The 25,565-nt window shown below is 33.5% G+C and overlaps 1 protein-coding gene across 2 annotated transcripts in view; it reads left to right on the top strand.

Moving 5' to 3' along the window:
* Positions 1 to 25,565, top strand: part of ITFG1 (integrin alpha FG-GAP repeat containing 1) — a 256,647-nt gene that overhangs the window by 120,422 nt on the left and 110,660 nt on the right. For both annotated transcript variants that reach the window (XM_081273851.1, XM_081273850.1), the window contains exons 9-10: positions 4,502 to 4,596; positions 6,775 to 6,947. In XM_081273851.1, the coding sequence (XP_081129977.1) occupies positions 4,502 to 4,596; positions 6,775 to 6,947 (268 nt within the window). The remainder of the gene's footprint in view (positions 1 to 4,501; positions 4,597 to 6,774; positions 6,948 to 25,565) is intronic.

Here is a 25,565-nt window from a genome sequence, read left to right as displayed (position 1 = left end):
TTAGAAACCATAAAAGAAAGTATCAGCAGGGCACAGTGGCCCATGACAATTTTCCTAGCAACTCAGGAGGCTTAGGCAGCAGGATCACAAGTTTGAGGCCAGTCTTCTCAACTGCGAGATATTCAGCACCTTAGTGAGACCATGTATCAAAATTAAAATAAAAAGAGCTAGGATATGGCTCAGAGGTAGATTGCCTTTGGCTTTGATCTCCAGAACAGAAAGGCGGGGGAGGGGGAGGAAGGGAACATATTAATACACCACAGACAAAAGCATACTTTTGTTAATATGGGAAGGGCTTCTATGAATTGGCAATTGAAAGGAGAACACTATAATAGAAAAACTAAAATTCACAAAATAACATTTTCACAGATCAGACTGGCAAAAATTAAAACATGTAATAGTTCAGTTCTTGGTGCAACCTCTCTGCCAATAATTTTCAAACTGTGCTCCAAAATATTGGCCTGTATGAGAGGCCCTACAACTATTTCAGGGAGTCCACAAGGTCAACTATTTTCATAACATGTAAATTATTTTTTGCCTTTTTCACTGTGTTGACATTTATATTGTCAATGGCGGGTAAAGCTGCTTTCATTTTAGCACAAATCAAAGAGGTAACACCAGCTATCCAAGTATTCCTTGTATTCTTCTCTCACCTATACTTACACTATTAAAACAGCAGAAGGAAGAAAATGAGACACATAGTTTTACTAAAGAATGTTTTTGTTGAAATAGCAAACAATAATTTTTATAAATATCAATATTCCATGTATATCTTTTTAATATTCTATGTTGGGTTTTTTGTTTTATTTTTGGTTCTAGAGATTAAACTCAGAGGTGCTTTACCACTGAGCTACATCCACAGCCCTTTTTTTTTTTAATATGTATTTTTCACTTGTGGGTGAACCTTTATATGTGGTGCCGAGAACAGAACCTAGTGCCTCATATATGCTAGGCAAACACCTTACCACTGAGCCCAAGCTCCAGCCCCCAGCCCTTTTTGCTTTTTATTTTGAGACAGTGTCTCGCTGAGTTGCTGAGTGTCTCACTAAGTAGCTAAGGCTAGCTTTGAATTTGCAGTCCTCCTTGATGAAAGCTCCCTAGTTACTGGGATTCCAGGCATATGTCTCCACACCCAGCAAAACTGTTCTATACATCAAATATGATGGTTGTCAAGGCAAAAAAGCACTGGTGTGATTAGATTTGAAATCTCACTGAAATCCTCCATGACCCCCTATCTCTAGAATTCTGCATTCCTACAGAACCAATACCAAGTGGATGATTTCAAGGTCTGCTGCTAGCTCAAGCAATAGCCATGCCCCCTTGGACCATGACTGCAGTTGACTTCTCAGTACTTAAGCAGCTGAGCAAGGTGAAATGAACCTTGAGAGAACAACTTCCTAGCCATCCCTATGTGAGCAGGGTGCTCCCATTGTTGTCTCTGAAATGAGTTTTTGCTTTTTTTGCCCTTGAGCCTGCCATGGGTGTGGTCTTGCTTATTTCTGAGATGCCCTGTTTGAATATTATGCTGCCTTGAAATTTTCTGAACCAGATTAATTTGTCCATCACTTTTAATTTCAACCTCACAGAAGTCTCAAGCATGGGCAAAATATAGACAAGTTCCTTTGCAGGACATAATATGAATGGCTTCTAGTCTAATTCCCAGTTGAGTACTCATTGTCATCTTTACTGTCTACATTCTTAGCATTCTGGTCTTCTGAGTTTCTACCACAGTCATCCAGTATGTTGTTGTCTGTAAACAGTATTCTAAGTTTTCTTCTGCAAACCAGAACTTTTTTTTTTTTGAGAATCTTTCTATTGTTTATCACCTTAATAAATTGCTTAATAAATAATAGCCTTAAACTTGGAATCCTTCTGCCTCAGCCTCCTAAATTGCTGGGATTACAGGGGTTCACCACCATGCCCATCTCCAAAACCTTTTGGATCAAATGGTTAGGTTAGTCATAACAAAGACTCCCACTCTTAGTACTAATTCCTGTGTTAGTCAGCTTTTCATTAATGTGACCATGATATCTGACAAGAACAACTTAAAGGAAGAAAAGTTTATTTGGGGCTCACAGTTTCAGAGGTTTTAGTACATGGTTGGCCAACCCCTTTACTCCGGGCCTAAGGTGACACAGAACATCATGTAGAAGGACATGGTGGAAGAAAGCTGTCCTGTTGGTGTCAGTAAAAAGTTGGGGGGAGCTAGAGACAAAGTATAATCCCCAGTGGCACGCCCCCAGTGACCTACTCCTCGAACCATGCCCACATGCCTATAGTTACCACCCAGAAATCCATTCATATAGGTACAGCTCTCATAGCCTGTTTTATCTCTGAACAGTCCTGCATTGCCTAACTCATGAGCTTTTAATGGGACACTTCATATCCAAACCGTAACATTTTTTCACACTGTATTTCATTAATTTTGGCTCCCATCTCAATTATCTCCTTCCATCTACTGGTTTCAGAATTGGTTTGCACTTTTTTTTCTAAGATTTTGATATCCATCAAGTTGTTTACTAGGAATCTTCTGATTTTTTTATGTATGCCCAAAGAAATGTAAAGTTTGCTCTTATAAACACCTTCATATTGTCCCAGAGATTCAGTATGTTGTGTATCTATCTCCTTTGCATCTAGGAAATTTTAAATTGATCCTCTGACTTCATTTATGATCCATTCATTATTTAAAACTGTATTATTCAATCTCCATGTGTTTATATACTTTCTATTTCTTTTCTTATTGTTGATTTCTAATTTTATTCCATTATGATCTAATAAAAGTCAAGGGATTATACTGATTTTTTAAAGTATTTGCTAAGACTTGCTTTGTGATCTAAAATATAGATGAGTGGGTTTTAATTAACACTAGGAAATTTTCATTGGCATTACTGTAGATTCTTCTTTGCAAGTAACCTTTTAAGAAATTATCACTTGTTGCATTTTGGTAGTACCATGAATAATATCCAGAGTTTTCTGAAAAGGCTATTAAGGCTGCAGATTTTCACATTTATCAACCATACTGTAATAAGTGGCAACATACTGTAATAAGTGGCATGTGAAAGCAGTGTAAAAATTCAATATTATTTTTTGTTAAGACAGATATTGAAGCCAGGCAATTCCAGTCTTCTCACAAAAGCTATTTGTTTTGGAAAATAGTTATTTTTCATGAAAATATTATTTTACATGCAATATTTTTACATTTGTTATTTTTTACTTAATTTTTAAAGCTACAAATAACCATAGATGTAACCCACTTAAAGTTCTTTGATTTCCTCAGTTCTTAGGGTATCTATAAGTTTGAGACTCATTCTTCTGTGGACATTAAATAAAAATTTGAATTTTATAAATGATCTAACCAATAATTATCATTTTAGAAATGTATACTACTTTTGCTAATTTATACTCACTTTTAAGGTTACTAATTTATACTTATTTCTGTAAGACTGTATAAAAGATTATATAAATTTATTCATTTTTAGATTATTTAGACGACCAAAAGATTACAAATAGCCCAGTGTTTGCACATAATAGAAAATTGATTATATTGAAATATATTCATACAATATAATACTGTACTGTAAATCAGGCAGATGTAAATTTACCAATATGAAACCATCTCAGAGATATATTAAATCAAAAATTTATGGTACAAAAAATATAGTACACTATACTATTTGTGCAAAATTATATATGGCATATATATATACACTGACTGTTTTTGGAAAGATATGGTACTTAGGAATGAGCATAAAAAGAACTGAATCCAGGTTCCTCCATACTCTCACCTCTAGAGATGTTTGTAGAACAATGTAAAAACAATGTAAAAACTGTAAAAACACTGGGATTGTGGCTCAGCAGTAGAACGCTCGCCTAGTGTGAGCAGGACCCAGGTTCGATCCTCAGCACCACATAAAAATAAAGGCATTGTGTTGTGTTCATCTACACCTAAAAAAAATAATAATAATTTTTTAAAAAACACTTATAAAGAAATTTAATGGTGCTTATTTAGAAGCCAGAGTGCTGAAAACATTTTAGCTCTTTGATTGAAGTCCATCTTAAAATAAAGGTACTTAAAAGTATGTATAAAAGAAAGATTAGCCTCACATTTACAATAGGATGTATAATAATATGTTACTATTGGCGTGCTGCTTATTTTTCTTTTGTGGCAGTAGTGATAATTATATAAATAAATCAAAAGCAACTTTTTAAAAATTAATGATTTTAACATTAAAACCTGAAAAGACCTTTTTACAACCCTGGATAAACATTTAACCAAAGAAAAGTTTGCGATTTAGAACAAGACAAAGTTCAAATATTAAGTACTAAGGGCCAAGTGATTTGATTTTAATTGAGACACATTTATTATAAAACCATATGTCAACTAATTCTTTCGATTTTATCCAGATTGATGGAGACTTAGAACAAATAGGAACTTTAATCTGCCATACACACACATTTTATTTTGTGACTGTTAATGGACTCTTAAAGTTTCTTTTGGCAGATGGAGACGGACAAATGGATCATTTACTTCCAGGCTGTGAAGATCAAAACTGCCAGAGAAGCACAATCTACTTACTGAGATCTGGAACAAAACAGGTATATCAGTTTTGTTTTGTTTTGTTTTGTTTAACACAACAGAGTTATGTGTTTTAAAACAAAAACCTTGGGGCTGCGGTAGTGGCTCAGCGGGAGAGAGCTTGCCTAGCATATACAAGGCCCTGGGTTCGATCCTCAGCACCACATAAATATAAATAAAATAAAGGTATTGTGTCCAACTACAACTAAAAAATAAATATTAAAAAAAATCTTCAAAGGTTAGAATAGACATCTGAAGAATCAGAACAAAGAGAAATACAGAATTAAGTTATTGTGTTCCTCATGTTAAATTTAAATTCATTTTATTCATTTATTGAAGCAGAAAGCACTACTACAATCATTTCTGATTAAAAAAACCCATTTTGAATCCTATAATTAAATGAACTATTAGCATTTTTATATGCCAGAAGAAATGGTAAAACACTATAATAAAGATACGTTGTAGAAGAATAATAGAATATCATATCTATTTTCAAAGTTAACCTTGTTTATGTCTGTGGTATCTAGATCTGTTTCATTTTGTCATGCTGACTTTTTACCTATAGCTTGTGGGTAAACAGTTTGAAATCTGAGAATCATATTGGATAATTAATATGGGAATGATAGGTTGTGACAACAGAATTAATGAGCTTTATTTTCTTTTGTAGGGTAATAAACAGTAAAATACCACATTGACTTTTATATCCCTATGAACATCACATTTTATATTAAAACATTAAAACAAATCATTCACTCAGCATTCTCAAACCATTTAACTGTTACACCTGTATATTTTATTACCTTAAAACTTTTTTAGTTTTGAATCAGTTAACATGTTAAGTAAAGTAACACTTCATCACTGTTTCATAGGTATGAACAAACCTAGTAATTATAGCATATATTCAAATCACAGATTACTATGAGAATATTTTCAAATTATAAAGTCATTTCTCCTTAGGAAGGAATACAGTACATAGGAAGGAGCATAAAGGTCACAGTTCTTTGTTTGACTATTATGTCTACCACATTAAGTGAAAAATCTTAACTCTTTTGGAGCATAATACAATTGTTTTAATGGAAATACTTCTGATGATAAGTAAAATAATACTTTTTTGCCTGAAGAAAAATGTAAAAACTAATTAAAGCTGCAGAACAGTATTTTTTTAAAATCTCACTTTCTGAAAATATGTCTTTATCATTATTTTTTTTATTTTTCCTTGGCAAGTTATACTTTCTTTAGAAAACCTATGACATAACTTGCTAAATCCTTTTCAAGAAGCCATTTTTAATACACTTTAGCTTGCAACCATAAAAATGAATCACCTGTTTATAAGGCCAAAAAGTTCTGTAGGCATGTTTATCCTGCCGTATCCAGTCAGCTGTTCCAACTTTGGTTCACATTATCTCCAAGTTATATGACAACATCCATACTCTCAGCACATTGTGGGCACACCTCTAATTTTAATTGCATGATTTCCACTTTTAGCTTTATATTAGTTAATCAAAAAATGAATATTTGTGTACTCAGAAGAGAAAGGAATTCTAAACTCTTTTAGAAATCAACCTTTCTTTCTCTTCTATTACCAATATAAAAATAAAGACAAGCAGTAAAAATTTAACTTATAGCTATTTTTGTGTCAGTTCATTTTCTTTTTCTGAAAAGTACCTATCAGTTACAGATAGAGCTTGTCAGACCTGATGGTGTTTGGAAAGCCTTGTGAGCTGCTTGGCTTGAGGTGATAACTAGTCCTCTTTGTGTAATAAAGCGTAGCAGATCAAGGGAGACTCATCATGTTCTAACTTCCTTCCTAAGTTGGGCCTCCTGAAAGTTCACTAGCATTAGATAATGTTATAGTCTGCTTTACTTCTTTAAAATACTCATTGTATTTTAAAGAAGTAAAGTTTTATTTCTACTTTACACTAATTTTAAATTGAGCAATATGACTATATGCATATTGATATCCATTTAATCCCAAGGTTCTATGATTTTGTGAAAAAAGCAAAGGTGACTACTGATAAATTCTAAAGGAGACAACTTATTCATCAAAATAAATCATAATACCCTACCATACTATGGAGATGAAGAAGATAAATAAAATATGCTTATATTCAGAACTTTTTATGGATCATTTATTTGGCAAATTGTAATTTTTTTCCCAAGGTAATTATGAAGTCTAATCTTTTTCTCTAAATCTACAGTGGGTTCCAGTCCTACAGGATTTCAACTATAAGGGTACACTCTGGGGCTTTGTACCATTTGTGCATGAAGAAAGACCAACTGAAATACCAATTCCAATTACCCTTCATATTGGAGACTACAACATGGATGGCTATCCGGATGCTCTCGCCATACTAAAGAACACTTCTGGAAGGTAGGGAAATTAAATCAACTGAGAAATATTTATAGGATATCTTCACTATGGCAATTTATAACTGAACAGCACCTAAATATCATAGTCTTGTAGGTATAGATCATGTTGCTCAGTTCTTATTTTCTTATTTGGTCCCCCAAACTTCCCGGCTACTTAAAGTACCTATTCTTTTTCACAGATTCTTTTTTTTTTTTTTTTAAGAACAAAATAGATTAACTAATCTAAAGGAAAAACCTGGTTTTCATTCAATAAAACTTGATTTTTTAAAAGATACCAAAAAATTTACAAATTGCCATATATATATATATATACTTTTTTTTCTTTTTGAGAGAGAGAGAATTTTTTAATATTTATTTTTTAGTTTTCAGTGGACGCAATATCTTTATTTTATTTTGATGTGGTGCTGAGGTTCGAACCCAGCGCCCAGGAGAGTGCACTACCACTTGAGCCACATCCCCAGCCCGCCCAATAATATTTTGAAACTGAATACCATGGTAGGTAAAAGCAGAATAACTACCATGGTTTCAGTATCAGTCCAACTACTTACTATCTGTGTGATCTTGGACAGATTACTTAAACTCCTCAACTGTAAAATTCTACCTCTGGCACAACTGAGGTAAAAGAAAAGTAAACAAATCATTTAGTAGGATACTCTGCACATACTAATATTATTTTGCAATAGGTGTTACCTATTTTTTCTTTTTTTTTTTTTCTTTTTAGTTGTCAGTGGACCTTTTATTTATTTAAATGTGGTACTTCAAATCCAGGCAAGCACTCTACCATGAGCTATAACCCCAGCCCACCTTATTGTTTCTTATTTGGCAATGGCATTGAAAATCCAGTATGATTATTGATATTATTTGTATATATAGAAGTTAGTGGATTTTTATCACCAATGATTTTGAATGCTACAGTCACTTTTTTTCTTTTAAGTAAACATATCATGTGGTTGAATCCATAATTAGCCTGAATCTTGATAGATACCATAAATGCCTATCGTAAATCTTAATATACTTTATTCTTTTATTTATCTTATAATAAGTTGTGTTCCCTGGCTCTTTTTATTTCGTGCCTCCCGTCATTTATCTCTTTATAGTTTGTTTTGAGCATTAATTAATTTGATGACCCCAGAATCAGTAATAACTCAGCTCCACATTCACTACCAAGCTCCTGTTGTAATACAGTGCCCCAGGAAAAAAAATCACACTTATTATTGCTTTCAATACCAGATAACATTGTCTAGAAATCCAGTTTTTAAAGAAACATATATTATAAATAAATATCCCTAAAATTTATATAGATTATGAGGAATAGAAAAGATATGATACATATTAGAACTCTTTCTTACATGAATTTGCTTTAATCAAAAAATAGTTTTTAATTTTTGACTGATTTCAAGACTGCTGTATTGCTGATAATTAGTGCTGGGTTGATGTTTCTAATTTGAGGTGTTGCTACCTAGAGAAGTCTGTCTCCTTTTACAGATTTTGAAAATCAGTTAGAGAGCAACTATGTAGATGAAAACAAAACCTATAACATCTGTAAAAAGAGTATAAAAGAAATTAGGAAACCATGTTTAACTTTTTTTTTGATTTTTATTACTTTAAGAAGATGGCTGTTTGGATTTCTATTTGTTTTCACTTTAATCTAAAGGCCTAATATGTCTTAAGATAACCTTTAAAATAATGTTACATTTAAAAGATCTTTATTAATGACAGTTTATGGAAGAAACAAGCATGATCAGAGATCCCCTGTTTTTCCTCTATTTCACCACAAACCAAAAGCTCTGGTTTCTTTCACCCTAGCTGTCCCATTGCTGCTCAGTTGCCTTTGCTTACCATTGTATTCTATGCATAGTCATGTTGTTATTCTCTGAGTATATATTTTAAGAATGACTTCTGATTTACTTTACTATTCCATTACACCTTCATCAGATACAACCAGGATGTTAGTATATTTAAGAAGTGTTATTGATATCAATAAATTGTCATTCAGAGGATAAAATTGTACAGCAAACTTTATCTTCTAGTAGGTTTTATTAGATAGCCAAACCTAGAAGCATCTTTTTAAAAAAGAAAAAAAAAATCTTACCAGCAAAGAAGCAGTCTGATTATATCCAAAACCTCTTAAACATCAAGTAAATAAATGGCCAAATACAGCATATTACCTATTATTTAATGCTGGGAAGAAAACAACTATAATTTTAATGTGATTTTATTATGTATAAGTTTTATAGGGTAGTATTATCTTTATATTAAAATATGAAAATAAACAAATCAGAAAACTGCTAATAGTACCTGGTAGTAACCTTGTAGTCAGGACTCTAAAGTTTCAAAGTCCAAATCCTTTACCTTTCTTTGTAATAAAAATTTTGTAAGGAAGAGAATGCTGGATAAGCAAAAAGAACACATTTTTTTGCAGAGATTACAAATGACAGTATGGACGGTTAGTTACTCTGACAAAAGGAAAGGAGTAACTGAAAGACAAAATACAGAAGTTCTGTGAGCCTTGTAAAGGACAAAGCAAACATCTCTCCCTATATGATATAGCAGAAATTCCTCATTGAAACTGCTTTTTAGCCCAGTAGATTATTTGCAAGCATATAGACTTTCATGTTATTTATTCAGAAACCAGAGGTTATATTTGAATATATTAGTGAGACACATTCGGGCCATTATATAAGAAGATGGAAAATGATCAGAATTAAACTGAGATTTTTTTATTGATTTTTTTAAAAAAAATAAATGACAGTGGAATGCATTACAATTCTTATTACACTTATATAGCACAATATTTCATATCTCTGGTTCTTTATAAAATAGGTTGACACCAATTCTTGTCTTCATACATGTACTTTGGATAATGATGTCTATCACATTTCACCATCCTTGCTGATCCCCTGCCTCCTCCCTTTCCTTCCCACCTCTCTGCCCTATCTAGAATTCATCTATTCCTCCCATGCTCCCCCTCCCTACACCAATATGAGTCAGCCTCCTTATATCAAAGAAAACATTTAGCATTTGATTTTTTGGGATTGGCTGACTTCACTTAGCATTATGTTCTCCAATGCCATCCATTTACCTGCAAATGCCATGATTTTATTCTCTTTTATTGCTGAGTAAAATTCCATTGTGTATATATGCCACATTTTTTTTATCCATTCATCCACGGAAGGGCATCTTTGTTGGCTCCACAGTTTAGCAATTGTGTATTGTCGCTGCTGTAAACATTGATGTGGCTGTGTCCCTGCAGTATGCTGTTTTTACGTTTTTTGGGTATAGATTGAGGAGAGGGATATAGCTGGGTCAAATGGTGGTTCCATTCCCAGCTTTCCAAGGAATCTCCATACTGCTTTCCATATTGGCTGCACCACCAGCAATATATGAGTGTACTTTTCCCCATATCCTCTCCAGTTTTTCATATATTTGTTGATTGATTGTATATCCTCTTCTGAGAAATGTCTGTTCAGTTCCTTGGCCCATTTGTTGAGTGGGTTATTTATTTATTTATTTATTTATTTATTTATTTATTTATTTATTTATTTATTTATTTTGGTGCTTAGCTTTTTCAGTTATTTTCTATACCCTAGAGTTATTTTCTATACCCTGATGTGTGAGGAGTAAAAGTTTGCTCCCAGGATGGAGACTCTGTTCACTTTCACAGATTGTTTCTTTTGCTGAAAAGAAATATTTTAGTTTGATTCCATCCTATTTATTGATTCTTGGTTTTAATTCTTGTGACAAGGGAGTCTTATTAAGGGAGTTGGGGCCTAATCCCACATGATGAAGATTAGGACCTACTTTTTCTTCTATGAGATGCAGAGTCTCTGGTTTCAAACTCCAAGATCCTTGATTCACTTTGAGTTGAGTTTTGTGCATGGTGAGAGATAGGGGTTTAATTTCATTTTGTTACATATGGATTTCCAGTTTTCCCAGCACCATTTGTGGAAGAGGCTATCTTTTCTCCAATGCATGTTTTTGGCACCTTTGTCTAATATAAGATAATTGTAATTTTGTGGGTTAGTCTCCTCTATTCTGTACCATTGGTCTACCAGTCTGTTTTGGTTCCAGTATCATACTGTTTTTGTTACTATTGCTCTCTAGTATAGTTTAAGGACTGGTATAGTGATGCACCCTGCTTCACTCTTCCTGCTAAGGATTGCTTTAGCTATTCTGGGTCTCTTATTTTTCCAGATGAATTTCATGATTGCTTTTTCTGTTTCTATGAGGAATGCCATTGGGATTTTGATAAGAATTGCATTAAATCTGTATAGTGCTTTTGGTAGTACGGTCATTTTGATAGTATTAATTCTGCCTATTCAAGGGCAATGTAGATCTTTCCGTCTTCTAAGGTCTTCTTTAATTTCTTTCTTTAGAGTTCTGTAGTTTTCATTGTATAAATCTTTCACCTCTTTCCTTGATTCCCAAGTATCTTTCTTTTTTTCCTGAGGTCATTGTAAATGGAATAGTTTTTTCCTTCTCAGAGGATTTGTCACTGATATACAGAAATTCCTTTTCATTTCCTTGCATGCACAAGGCCCTGGGTTCAATCCCCAGCACCACCAAAAAAAAAAAAAAAATTCTTTTCATTTATGGGTGTTGACTTTATATCCTGCTACTTTGCTGAATTCATTTACTAGTTCTAGAAGTTTTCTGGTGGAGCTTTTTGGATCTTGTAGGTATAGAATCATATCGTCAGCAAATAGTGCTAATATAAGTTCTTCTTTTCCTATACACATCCCTTTAATTTCTTTCATCTGTCTAATTGCTCTGGCCAGTGTTTCAAGAACTATGTTGAATAGAAGTGGTGAAAGAGGGCATCCCTGTCTTGTTCCAGTTTTTAGAGGGAATGCCTTTAATTTTTCTTCATTTATGTTGATGTTGGCCTGAGACTTCACATAGATAGCCTTTACAATGTTGAGATATGTTCCCGTTTTTTCTAGTTTTTCTAGTATTTTGAACATGAAAGGTTGCTGTATTTTGTCAAATGCTTTTTTTCTGCATCTATTGAGATGATCATATGATTCTGTTGATGTGATGAGTCTATTGATATGTCTATTGATATGTCTGTTACATTTATTGATTTCCATATGTTGAACCAACCTTGCATCCCTGAGATGACTCCCACTTGATCATGGTGCACAGTCTTTTTGATATGTTTTTGTATTTGATTTGCCAGAATTTTTATTGAGAATTTTTGCATCTATGTTCATTAGAAATATTGGTCTGAAGTTTTTTTTCTTTGATGTGTCTTTGCCTGGTTTGGGGATCCGGGTGATATTGGCCTCATAGAATGAGTTTGGAAGTGTTGCCTCTTTTTCTATTTCCTGAAATAAATTGTAGAGTATTGGTATTAGTTCTTCTTTAAAGAGCTTGTAGAATTCTGCTGTTACCATCCCATCCTGGGCTTTTCTTAGTTGGTAAGCTTCTGATGGTGTCTTCAGTTTCATCACTTGATATTGGTATGTTTAAATTGTGTATATCTTCCTGATTCAATCTGGACAGATCGCTTATGACTTAAGAAATTTGTCAGTGCCTCCAATGTCTTATATTTTATTGGAGTATAAGTTTTCAAGATAATTTCTAATTATCCTCTGTATTTCTGTAGTGTCTATTGTGACATTACCTTTTTCATCAATATGCTGGTAATTTGAGTTTTCTCTCTCCTTCTCTTCATTAGCATAGCTAACAGTCTGTCAGTTTCATTTATGTTTCTCAAACAACTAACTTTTTGTTTTGTCAAATTTTTTCAATTTTTTCTTTTATTTCGATTTCATTGACTTCAGTTCTAATTTTAATTATTTCTTGCCCTCTACTGCTTTTGCTGCTGATTTGTTCTTCTTTTTCTAGGGCTTTGAGATGTAGTGTGAGGTCATTTATTTGTTACCTTTTTCTTCTTTTAAGGAATGAACTCCATGTAATGAATTTTCCCTCTTAGTACTGCTTTCATAGTGTACCAGAGATTTTTATGTATTGTGTCTGTGTTCTTACTTTTTTAATTTCCTCCTTGATGTCTTCTGTAACCCATTGTTCATTCAGTAACATATTGTTTAGTCTCCATGTAATGTAGGAATTTTTCTTCCTTATTTTATCATTGATTTCCAATTTGGAAATTTGGTCTCTTTATGCTATTACATATTTCTTGAATGTTCTGCTCATGGTTTCTTACCATTATCACTGTGTGGTCTCTGTTCTTTTCAAGATCATATATTTTATCTTTATTGTCTGATGTCATGACTTCCAAGTGCCTACTCTGTTGGTGATGCTTTCATTTAAGCTTTTAATTTGGTTTATTGGTTCTTTCATTTCAAGGATTTCTTTTTTTTTTTTTTTTTTTTTTAAGAACCTCTATCTCCCTGTTGAGGTGGTCTTTTGCTTCTTGGATTTGTTTCTGTAGCTCCTTGTCAAAGTAATCTTGCACTGCTTGTGTTTGTGTTCTTATATCTTCCTTGAGTTCACAGAACATTTTAACCATGTATATCCTGACCTCTTTCTCTGTCATTGTTTTCTGCTATGGCTGCCAATGATTCTAATGATGTGGTGTCTTCATTTGTTTGTGATTCTTTCTTCCCTTGTCTTTTTATGTTTCTTGTGTCTTCCTTCCTAGCTCTGTGGGACTTGGGTGTTAATGTTTTTACTCTATAGGTTTGTAGTGCTCTTGTAGGGTTCCAAGATTCGTCCTTGGTGGGGAAAGACAATGTTAACTGATCCCAATATTCATAATATATCACCTGTGAACAATTTGTTGTTATTAAGACATTTACAGTTTAATCTCAATGTACATAAATGTTGGATTCAATTACTATCTAAAATATTATCAGTAGTTTCTTAAAAAGGTTTACAGTTTCTGATGGTGGACAATGAACTGTGTGGGGGGCATAGGACCATATGTTGATGGGGAAAGATGTGAGGGTATAGTTATTATATCTTAGGAAATATGAAAGAGAAATCTAATGAAGACAGTAACAAGAGAATGAACAGGAAGTAATTTAGGGTAGACAAGTATGTGGGAAGAGAGTAGAATACATAAAACAAACACACATATGTATTTAGAAAAATACTGGATGTTAAAATAGTAAAAAATTTGGAGGGGGAAAGAACAATGAAAGAAGAAAAAAGAGAAAAAAAATGAAAAAAAGGTGAGGCATATACAACACCTCTATATTATATTATTCAGATGACTCAGTCCTCAAAATCCTATTTCATGCAAAGTTCTTGGTTCACATATGTTGGGGATGTGAGGGCCAGAGGATAGAGGGGTAGAAGAGAAAGAGGAAAAAAGAAACCAGGGTTGTTGCTAGTTTTAGAGATACATTTCGTTTCTGTTTCTCTTCTCATCTAATAAGTGGGGTTGTCTGTTTTAAGCTGTTGTCTCTGCCCTCAGGATGGTGTAGGTAACCAGAGTCGGAAGACTGATCCTGATGTAGGTCGTCTGGAAGTGGGGAGTGCCACCTGCCAGTCCCTGCAGGGAGACTACACCTCACAGGTCTCTGTTTGGGACGGCTCATCTGACTTGAGCACCCAATATTATCTCCCTCTCTTGCCTGGAGATTTCCCAGCTCCAGGTCTCTCTCTTTGGCTCCAAACTTTAGTCCCATCCCCTCTCACTTAGCCGTTCCCACCTGTAGGACCTCTCACACTCAGGTTCACACCAGGTGGGCAGCGCCCTGGTCCCACTGCACACCTGCCAAACTGGGAGCTGTTTTTGTATTGAGTGGTTGCTGTGCCCAGTTATCGCCAGTGGGGGGGCGGGAGATACTTGATACCTGGCCAGATGGAGATGAGATCTGAGAGCTATCCCCACCAAATATGGCGATAAAGGTTATCCAAGATGGAGTCGGTCTGATTTCAGCGCTGGGATGTCTGATGAGGTGGGGGGGAGCCAGGCGATGGCGTTGTACTGTGGGTAGATAGTAACCGAGTTACCTGTGTGGGAGCGGAATGCACTCTGGAGTTCTACAGAGGTGCTAATAAGTGATTCTGCTAAGGTGCTTGCAAGCCATGCATAGGCTAGAACTGCCGGCTTTGGGTTTTGGCTGGCTGCCAGGGCCCTGAGTCCTACTCCAAAGCTGAGGCCCCAGGGGGGTCACAGCACTGGTGATTTTTTTGCGGGAATAAGCTGTATAGGGATCCTCTTACACTCTCTGAGAATGCAGTATTCCAACTAGGTAAGACCTGGATCACAGAGCGACACAAGATGCTGCCTCCCTCTGGCCCACAATCTTGGAATCCCACAAACTGAGATTTGAGATTTTTCCAGAAAGTAATTGCTGGGCACTTCAACAGAAGTTACTTAATTGCCCGTTCAGTTATAATCTACATTTTCATATGCATTCTTGGCTTCATAATAATCACTTGCTTTACACTAATAACCCTGACTCAGCAAGAGAAGGTTACAGTATGATCTAGGTATTTTACTTTAAAGGTCAGGTAATATATAGTATACTGGCCTAGATCTATATGAACATTTCTAGCCAATTACTCTTCATTTTCACTATGAAATATACTAAAATAGTCTTCATTATCTCACTGATTTTACATTTTATACCTTAAGTAGTTCATCATAATTTGAAATAACATTATTTGCCAACTTTTTCATAGAGGAGAAAAATGTAACTAGCAACAAAAGTAAAATATTGTCCATGCATATTCTGCCTAGGAATGTTTGCTGTTAGTTTCGCCAAGAAAATCTTGGTTTGCTCTCATATTCGATATTAGCATTTCCACATGTTCAGACATTACTAAGGATAGGCTAATTTTCACCTAACAACCTACCTCATTAAATCATTAACTTATCTTCAGTTAATAAGTAACTCTGAGTAAGTATATTAGCTGCAATCACAAGTTATAGAAGACTAGGGAGTGTTTTAATATTTTTGCTCATAAAATTACAGGTGGGGGTATAGAATATTTTTCTCAAATGTTTTCTTCTCAGAATTAAAATGAAAATCATATTCATTTCATCATTGGGTTTAACAATGCTTTACTGCTTCCTGAGCAGTTATTATGAAGCTTACAGAAATATTCAATATGTTATTTTCTTTTAAATCAGTTTTTACAATGTAGAGCGTCTTTAAGGCTATTGACTTGATTTTACACTACTTCTGATTATATTATCTTATTCAGTAGCTTCTGAACCTCAAATGAGGAAGGATACTAAATTAATAATTGAAAAAAGGCAATTTCACCACTATGATAACAAAAACACTGACATGAATGAAATAAGTCTTTATCAAGTCTGATGAAAGAAATAAAAAAAGCAAACAATATTAGAAACATGAAGGAGTTATAACTATAGATTCAGAGAAAATTGAAGAAAGCAGCTATATGGCAGAAAATTTAGCGTATATGAATAATTATCAATAGTTTGATTATAGATGGATTGCTGGCAGGCTATATTAGTGTTCAATACTAATTGCTGATAGAATAAATAAATGTTCACTATATCTCCTTTGGAATTTATAGACTCCTGCCAATGTTTTAGCTCACTGGAGTTTTCCCCTCATAACTAATGAGGGGATTATTTTTTATTTTAATAAAGAATTAAGAATTTTAGTATACAATTTATTAGGGTAAAAGAATAGGCATTCTTATTGTACAAAAAAATTATCCATAAATTCCAACTACTATTGATGCTGGAGTTGTTAATAAGTGAAGGTTAGCCAGTATAAGTTCTTCAATGATGAAACAGAATGAGTTATACAGGCTAACATTTCAAAACATATATCACCTTTATTTTCAATGATAAGATAAATTTTTCTATGGCTATTTTATGGTTTTTATATTTAATTTCTTCCTATTTGCTTGCCTGAGGTATTTTCTTTTTTCTTTGTTTTGCATCCCTAGGATGAAACCCCACTTGATCGTGGTGCACTATCTTTTTGATATGTTTTTGTATTCAATTTGCCAGAATTTTATTGAGGATTTTTGTGTCTATGTTCATTAGAGATGTTGGTCTGAAGTTTTCTTTCCTTGATGTGTCTTTATCTGGCTTTGGAGTCAGGGTGATATTAGCCTCACAGAATGAGTTTGGAAATGTTCTCTCTTTTTCTATTTCATGGAATAATTTGAGGAGTATTGGTATTAGTTCTTCTTTATATGGAACTCAGCTGTGTATCCATTTGGTCCTGGGATTTTCTTGCTTGGTAGGCTTCTGATGGCATCTTCTATTCATTTCTTGAAATTGATCTGTTTAGGCGCTGGGGTTGTATACAGCTCATAGTTAGAGCACTTGCCTCGGAAAAAAAAGAAATTTATCTGTTTAACATGTGTATATCATCCTCATTTCCGTTTGGGCAAACCATATGACTCCAGAAATTTGTTCATGCCTTCAATATTTTCTATTTTATTGGAATACAAATTTTCAAAATAATTTCTCATTATCTTCTGTATTTCTGTAGTGTCCGTTCTCTTTGTTAGCATGACTAAAGAACCAACTTCTTGTCAACTTTTTCAATTGTTTCTTTTGTTTCAATTTCATTGATTTCAGCTCTAATTTTAATTATTTCCAGTGTTCTGCTGCTTTTGGTTTTTATTTGTTCTTCTTTTTCTAGGACTTTAAGATGTAATGTTATTCATTTATTTGTTGACTTTTTCTTCTCTTAAGGAAAGAACTCCATGCAATGACCTCTTAGTGTCTCACAGTGTCCTTGAGATTTTGATATGTTGATAGATCCCAATACTCAGCCAAGTTAACATTCAGACTATAGAAAAATATATGAATTGTCAGACATGTATGATCTTTGAATTTATAGACCCTGTTAAAATTACTCAAAAACTTATCCTGAACAAACACATATAAATTTAATAAAGAAGGAAAGACAAGGTGTTCAATGTTAATCAAAGAAACTAGCAAATCCTGTAGCTAAACAAAAAACTGTAGTATCAAAATGTGAAAATCAGTTAATCAATCAACTGATGATACTGAATGGGAAGTGACAGAAGCTGAGAGAAAGAGAACTGAAAGTGTGCTACAACTGTTGTTTCAGATTAAATTTGGTAGTTCATCACAAATAAATTTCAGGCATATGTGATAAACATTGAAATATAACCACTATAACAAAAATGGATAATATATAAACTCCCTTAGTAATTATAAAGGGGGAAAAAAGGTAGAAACAACTCTAAATTGCAAAAAGCAATGCATATGTTTGTTAAAAACAGCCTAACCATGAAAGTAAAATTTTTCTTCAAGCATATGTTGTATAGACAGAACAGAAGTAAAGGTGGAATTGGTTGACACTTGAAGAGCAAAATCAGTAACTCTAAAAGGGAGAATTAAAAAGCATCAGCAAAAAGTTCTCTTCATCTGATGATTTCAAGAAGTAACTTGAAATTTCCAAGTCTTTCTACATCTTCTCTTTGTAACCCTTTTGCCCTGTAGTTAATAGATTAATGTCATAATACATAACTATTTTCAGTGTTCTGTACATGAATATTTTTTGGAAAACATAGTAGATCCATGATAGCAAAATGTATCACATTACATAAGCACGTAATTTTTACTCTATTATGAGCAAACAGAAGGAGATAATAATAAAGAACATAACATATGTAAAGAAAATTGCATGAGAAGGGCAATTCTCAATACCAGAATATATATGATGAAAATATAAACCAGGTTTTCTTCTTGATCACTAAGTTTAAATAGAAAGTTTAAGAGATGGACTGTTTTTGAATACAGGAGGCTTGATTCAGACTATTCTAAGTGTTTTCTTTATCCCAGTATACAAATGTACCAAATGTAAAACAAGGCAACATGTCATAGAGGTGTGAGAATTAGATTTGCATAAAAAGATTTGCCAGAAAAGTAGAAATTAGTTTCCTTCTATATGGAATGAAACATTTTACCTACCAAAATAAGTTTTTACAGTGTTTAAATTTGTGATGTTTAGAGAGTATAGTACTCTAAGAGTGTAGACTTAACATTTTCACCATTAACATTGCTGAAAAGAAGTCCAAAATGGCCATAGCTAAAGAGTTCTGTATCTTGTCAGCACTTATGTTAACCAAAATGTGTGCAAGCAATGTTTATGTTTTATTTTAAAAAACAAAATTCAAATTTCTCTGGCATTAAAAATATGAACACAAACTTTGATGATTAAAAGTTAGGGTTAATACTTCCAGTAATAGAAAAATTAATATCATTTCATATAGAGTAAAAATCATAAAGATCCAGAATGTTACCCTATTTTAACAGAGATTGCTTTTTCTTATTTATTTTTGCATTTCTTTTCAAATTTACTATACCACATTATTACTTCTGTAATCAGAAATGATTTTGTTTTTTCTTTTGAAGAGTCACTGAGCAAGGTCACATCTATATGGTTGGCTGTCTCTTCTGCAGTTGGCATTCATGTGAAAATATTTAATGAAGTGAGTTAGAAGGCAATTCTGAGTTTATCAGGTATTATAATCTAACAATAAAAAAATCTTCCTGGTTTTGATCAATGAGACCTATTAAATTAAATTTTTAACTGAGATCTCTGAATAGTTTGTTAAAAATATACACCAGATAAAGATAAAATTGTTTTCTAAGTGATATTCTGCAAAAATCAGTCAGTTAGTCTCTATATTATCAATATAGTCCCTATATTATCACCTATATTTAATGATATTATTTATCATGAAATCATGTATTTAGCTAGAAAAATTGGATATGTTAGTAGTCCAAACTTGAATTTATTTTTGCCCTAAATCACACACCCACTAAGGCATTTACAGGTTTGACCTTACTATATTCTTATGCATTAACCTCTATTTTGTCTAGTTTTTATTCCACTATATCTCAATAAAAATGTGCACCAAGAATATCTTTGTTGATATGTGGAGGACGGTTATCTAATAGCCATTGATTTGTTTGTCAGTGTATTTTGTTCTCATTTGGTAAGTCTCTCTAGTAATGAATTTTATTTACTCATGTTTGTAAAGGCACATAGAGTTCTGTGTTCTAAAACTTTCTTTTAATTTAGACTTGAGTTTTTTGGAAAATTTAAAAAATTGAGTTTTTCGGAAATTTAAAATCACATGGTGTATTTCTTTTTCTTATGAATTAATTAGGGCTTAGAAAGGTTAAATGACTTATCTAAGTTCACTCAATTACTAGTAGACTTGTGAATCAAACAGTAGTGGATGCAGTTCATTGTGCTTTCATTGTATTATACTGATTATTTATTCATTTAAGAGTTTGCCTGCGCTTGGAAAGGAGCATTATGCTAGGATCTGAAAATACAGAAATGAGCAAGATATAAATATCCTTCTTATGGCTTCTTTGAGGAAGAGCTGTCAATAGTCGAAGTTCTAACATATCTATGACACTGTACACAAAAGAAGGTATATTAATACTGGCCATGCATTTTAACAGAAGAGGTTAATGCTCACTTTTTTTGTTTGTCTGGTTTTTGGTTTGGTTTGGTTTGACTTTGTTTGTTGGTATTAGGGATTGAACCCAGGGGCACTCTATCACTGAGCCATATCTCCAGCCCTTTTTTGTATTTTATTAGAAACCGGGTCTCACTGAGTTGCGTAGGGCCTTACTAAGTTGCTGAGGCTGGCTTTTAATTTGTGAACCTCTTGCCTCAGGCTTCCCAGCCCTTGGGATTACAGGCGTGCATCACTGCACCTGGCTAATGTTCACTTTTAACCTTGGAAACAAACTGGACAGATGATACAGAAATGGCCAAAAGGTACTTAAAAAGCTACTCTACAAATTTAATCAATAATGAAATACAAATCAAACCATAATAAGGTACCACTTCACACTGGCAAGAAATTAAAATCAGAAATTTACATTTAACAAGTATAGCCTCAGTTGTATAGAAATTGGAAACTTTATATGTTGCTACTAAAGTCATACATCCACTTTTGAAAACTCTGACAATTTCTTAAAAATGGAACATACAATGACCATGTGACACATCAGTCCCAATCCTAGATGTATACTTGAGAGAACTGGAACCATATATTCACAAGAAAACTTTTATTCATAAGAATCCAAAGTAGATACAATCCAAATATCCATCAACAAGTGAATGGATAAACATATAATGGAACTTTTGCTGATAAATGGATGGATCTGGAGACTAAAACATATAGTGGAACTTTTTCTGATAAATGGATGGATCTGGAGATTATCATGCTAAGTAAAATAAGCCAATCCCCCCCCCCCAAAAAAAAAAAGTTAAATGTTCTCTTTGATATGTGGATGCTAACACACAAGAAGGGAGGAGAATTCAGTGGATTAGACAAAGGAGAATGAAGGGAAGGGAAGGGGGGATGAAAATAGGAATGACAGTGGAATAAATCGGACATAACTATTCTATGTTTGTATATGAATACAACACAGTAAAACTCCACATCATGTACAACCACAAGAACTGGAGCTGAATTAAAATAAGTAATACTCCACCTGTGTATACTATGTCAAAATACACTCTACTATTATCTACATCTAAAAAGAACAAATACCAAAAAAAAAAAAAAATACAATGGAATATTATTCAACCCAAGAAAGGAATGAAATCGTTAAATAAAACTTTAAAATTCAGTTCATCAATTGTAGTAACCACATTTCAGAAGCCACTACAAAAATATAGAGTATCATCATGGGATTAGGAATGACAGTGGAATAAATCAGACATAACTTTCCTATGTTCATATATGAATATACCACCAGTGAAACTCCACAAATGTGAATAGTATGAAATTATATGATTGCAGAAAGAACACAGACTTTGGACATTAATCCCATTGTCAGGTGTATCTTCTGTCAGCCACAGTTGTGTCTTGATACTAACAGGGATAGTAATTCATACTTTATAAGATTCTGAATTGAGTAATGTACCAACATTCCATACCTAACACCTAATATATAAACAATATGTTGATGCTGTATTGTGTTATCAACTGTTAGAACTCTCTGGGAATTATCTTTATCTCATCTAGTGACTGGTCAATAAAAGACCTATCAGCCACACCCTAATGGACTACAACTCCAAGACTACATTGCTGTCAGAATTCTTCCTCTTCCTATTCTTCTTCCTTGTCTTCCCCATAGGTGCTGATGCTGAGTTCAGCCTAACCTAATAAAATTATTGTCTCCCTAATCTCTCTTTCCAGTCTCTTGCCCTGGGAACCCAACTTGCGGTGATCAGTAATGTTAGTACCTTCTATTCAGCACCATGCTAGGTGCTTGAAATTCATGTGAAATGACATGACTCCTTCCTTATATAGCCTGCAATGTGGGTTAGAGGGTCCACAAAGTCTTTTGAGAGAAACATTTAAACTGAGTATCAAAGGAATTAGAAACAACTTGCCAGTGAGTAAGGGGGGTGGGGCAGGAATAAATGCTTTGCAGGAAGAGTTGCATTTGCCAAGACACAGATCATCTGAAGCAAAAGATATAGCAAAGAAAGCAATTTTTTTAACATATCTAAAATTCTATGAATTGGCCCCCACTGTTTTCTGTGGCTCCTTTGAAATAGAATAATGATAATACGGAGACCTTCAATGATACACAAAATTATAAGAGGTTGTGAGGGGCAAGGGGGAGGGGAAAAAGGGGAGAGAATTGAACAACAGCAGAGGAGGTAGAGAGGGAAGATGGGAGGGGAGGGGAGAGGAGGGGGGATAGTAGTTTCTATTACATATAATTTCAACAGTTTTTAATCTTTTAAATGCTCCAAATAAATATTGCACTGTAAATTTTAATAAAATATATGTATGAGTCAAGAAGAATCTTATAATCTGGGTGTTCATCTGTAACTTCAGAATAATTCATTGAAGCATTTTGTTTATTGGTGAGAAGCTAAAACAGCTGTATAAATTCAGAAACAAGATTATCCTTGTATGAATTATACTAATAAGCACATGGATATATTTTTTAAATATATGTATTTTAAAATGGCACTTTCATTTGTTCCCTTGACTATAGGGAGCACAGAGAACAATTTCAATGAGTGGTTCTGGGAAAGATAAACATACTTTACTTCTCACTTATGGACTAATCTTACAGATGTTTGAAGAAAGTATTGAAATCTCTTAGTTATTGCTTTGTTTTAAGGAAAAACTATTATGAAAAAAAATTGTATCTATTTAATTGATAGTTGCACTGTATATTGTAGCATATATTCATGACTAGAAGAATGTGATATATCTTACTGGTGCCCTTTACTTTGTTTTTTAATACTTTTGTTCTATGAATATTTTTAAAATATATAATTGTTTAGCACCTTTATTGAGATAAAATACACATATCATAAAATTTTGCATTGAAAGTATACAGCTTAAAAACTTCAGAGTTTTGCATCCATCCCAACATTCAATTTAGAACATTATCCCCGAAAGTATACCCGGTATCTCTAAGGTATGACCTCCCCAGAAGTTGGCAATGCTAGTTAATTTTTTGCCTCTGTGTCTTTGCTGTTTTGGTCATTTTACATATATGGAATCATAAAAATGATTCTTTATGATTGGCTTCTTTTATTTGCCATAGTGTATTCAAGATTTACTCATATCATAATATATATCAGTATTTCTTTTTTTTTTAATTGCCAAATAATCTTCCATAGTATAGGTGTTCCAGATGTTATTTATCCATTCATGACTTTCAACGGGTGATACAATATTGTAGAAAGGTGTCAAGAATAGCATTGGATTGTATGTTTGCTAATGCCTTACTAATAAATTGCAACACATAATGTGTTTTTAAAAATGCAACTTTATTCAGTTACAATCTGGAAGTCAGAGATCTAAAATTAGTTTCACTGAGATAAAGTCAGAGTGTTAACACTGCTGGTTTTCCTGGAGGCTACAGGAAGGAATCCATTTTCTTGCCTGGTCAAGTTTTTCAAGGTTGCCAACATCCCTTGACTCATGGCCCCTTCATCCATTTTCAAAGTCAGTATTGTAATATCTTTGTATTAGTCTTGGTTCTCCAGAATATAGAACCATTATAAAGGATAAAGAAAGAAATTTATTGTAAGGAATTGGCTAATGTTATTAAGGAGGCTTAGTATTCCTTAGACCTGTAATCAACAAGATGGAGATCCAGGAGATCTGATGTGTAGTTCTAGTCCAAAGACCAGAGAGTGAGGAAAGTCAGTGGTGTAAATTCCAATCCAAAATCAGCAGGCTCTAAAACCAAGAAAAACTAATATTCAGGCCAAGGATGAAGACCATAAAAGAACAGTATCCCCAGCTCAAGGTGATCAAGAGGAGTTCCCTCTTAATCGGCATTTTTGTCTCATTTGATTCTTTAATTGAATAAATTGAAACCCACTGACATTAAAGAGGGCAGTCTGCTTTTCTCGGTCTAGGAAGTCAAATATAAACTGCATTCACAAACATCCTCCCAGACACACCAGAAATAATGTTTGACCAAATGTTGTGGTATCCCATGGACCAAATTGACACACAAATTAATCCTCACAATCTTATCTACTTTCTGAACTCTTCTGCTCTTTCTCATTCTCATACTTGCTTTTTATTAAGGACCCTTGTGACCAGCAGTAGGGGAATATTATTCAGTCTACTACCACCTTCTGGCTTCCTGAAGATTAGTTCTTGTCCTACATGCAAAATATATCTATTCTATGTAAACATTCCCAAAATTCTCAAACCATTACATCAACTGAATTACAGGATGTCACTGAAGACTCATTGGTTCAAAAGTCCTAAATCTCATTATCTAAATTATCCAAATTGGGCCTAAGTAAGACTCTCACTCTAATTAGAGCTCTCAATATATCATACCATCATAAGGCACAGTTCTTCTCCATCTGTGAACCTGTGAAACTAGTAAATTAGCTATTTATCCCCAAAAATATCACAGGAGGGTGGGGGCAAAGAATGAGATAATTGCCATTAGCATTCCCCTTCAGAAAGGTAAAAAATTAAAGGAAAAAAATAGGGGTACTGATTGTTGTGTTAGTCTTATATGCTGCTACTTTGCTGAAATTGTTTATTGATTTAGAAGTTTTCTGGTGGATATTTTCGGTGCTTTAGGTATAGAGTAATGTCATCAGCAAATAAAGATTATTTGGCTTCTTTTTCCTATTTGTATCCCTTTATTTGTCTTCTCTTACCTGCTTGTTCTGATTACAACATCAAGAACTATGTTGATCATGTACAACCCCAAGAATGGCAGGTTATACTCTATGTATGTATAATATGTCAAAATACATTCTACTACCATGTATAACTAAAAATAAATAATTTTTTAAAAGAATATTATCAAAATAAAACAAAATATAGTCCATTCTTAAAAAAATAAAATATAAGTTTAATTGAAGTACTTGGAACACCATTTTCTGAGAGCTTATCTATCTGTTTCCCTTTCCCATTTGATAGGTTATCATAGTCACAATAGGCTTTCTTGTGTTCTGTCTTCCTTTCTTCAAAGTCCAGTGACTTTGTTTGGACACTGGTTTCATAAAATGTGTTTGTGAGTGTTCCCTCCCTTTCTATTTTGTGGAATAATGAGAAGGTGATTAGCATTACTTCTTTAAAGGTCTGGCAAAACTGAACTGAGAATCCATCTTGTTCTGGACTTTTCTTTGTCAGAAAATTTATTATTACTGCTTGAATCTTGTTGCTTGATATGATTTGATTAAGTTCTCTG

This window comes from Spermophilus citellus (assembly GCF_964194105.1).
Source record: "Spermophilus citellus genome assembly, chromosome: 18".
NCBI classification, from domain to species: Eukaryota; Metazoa; Chordata; class Mammalia; order Rodentia; family Sciuridae; genus Spermophilus; species Spermophilus citellus.
This window is presented reverse-complemented; position numbering and strand designations above follow the sequence as displayed.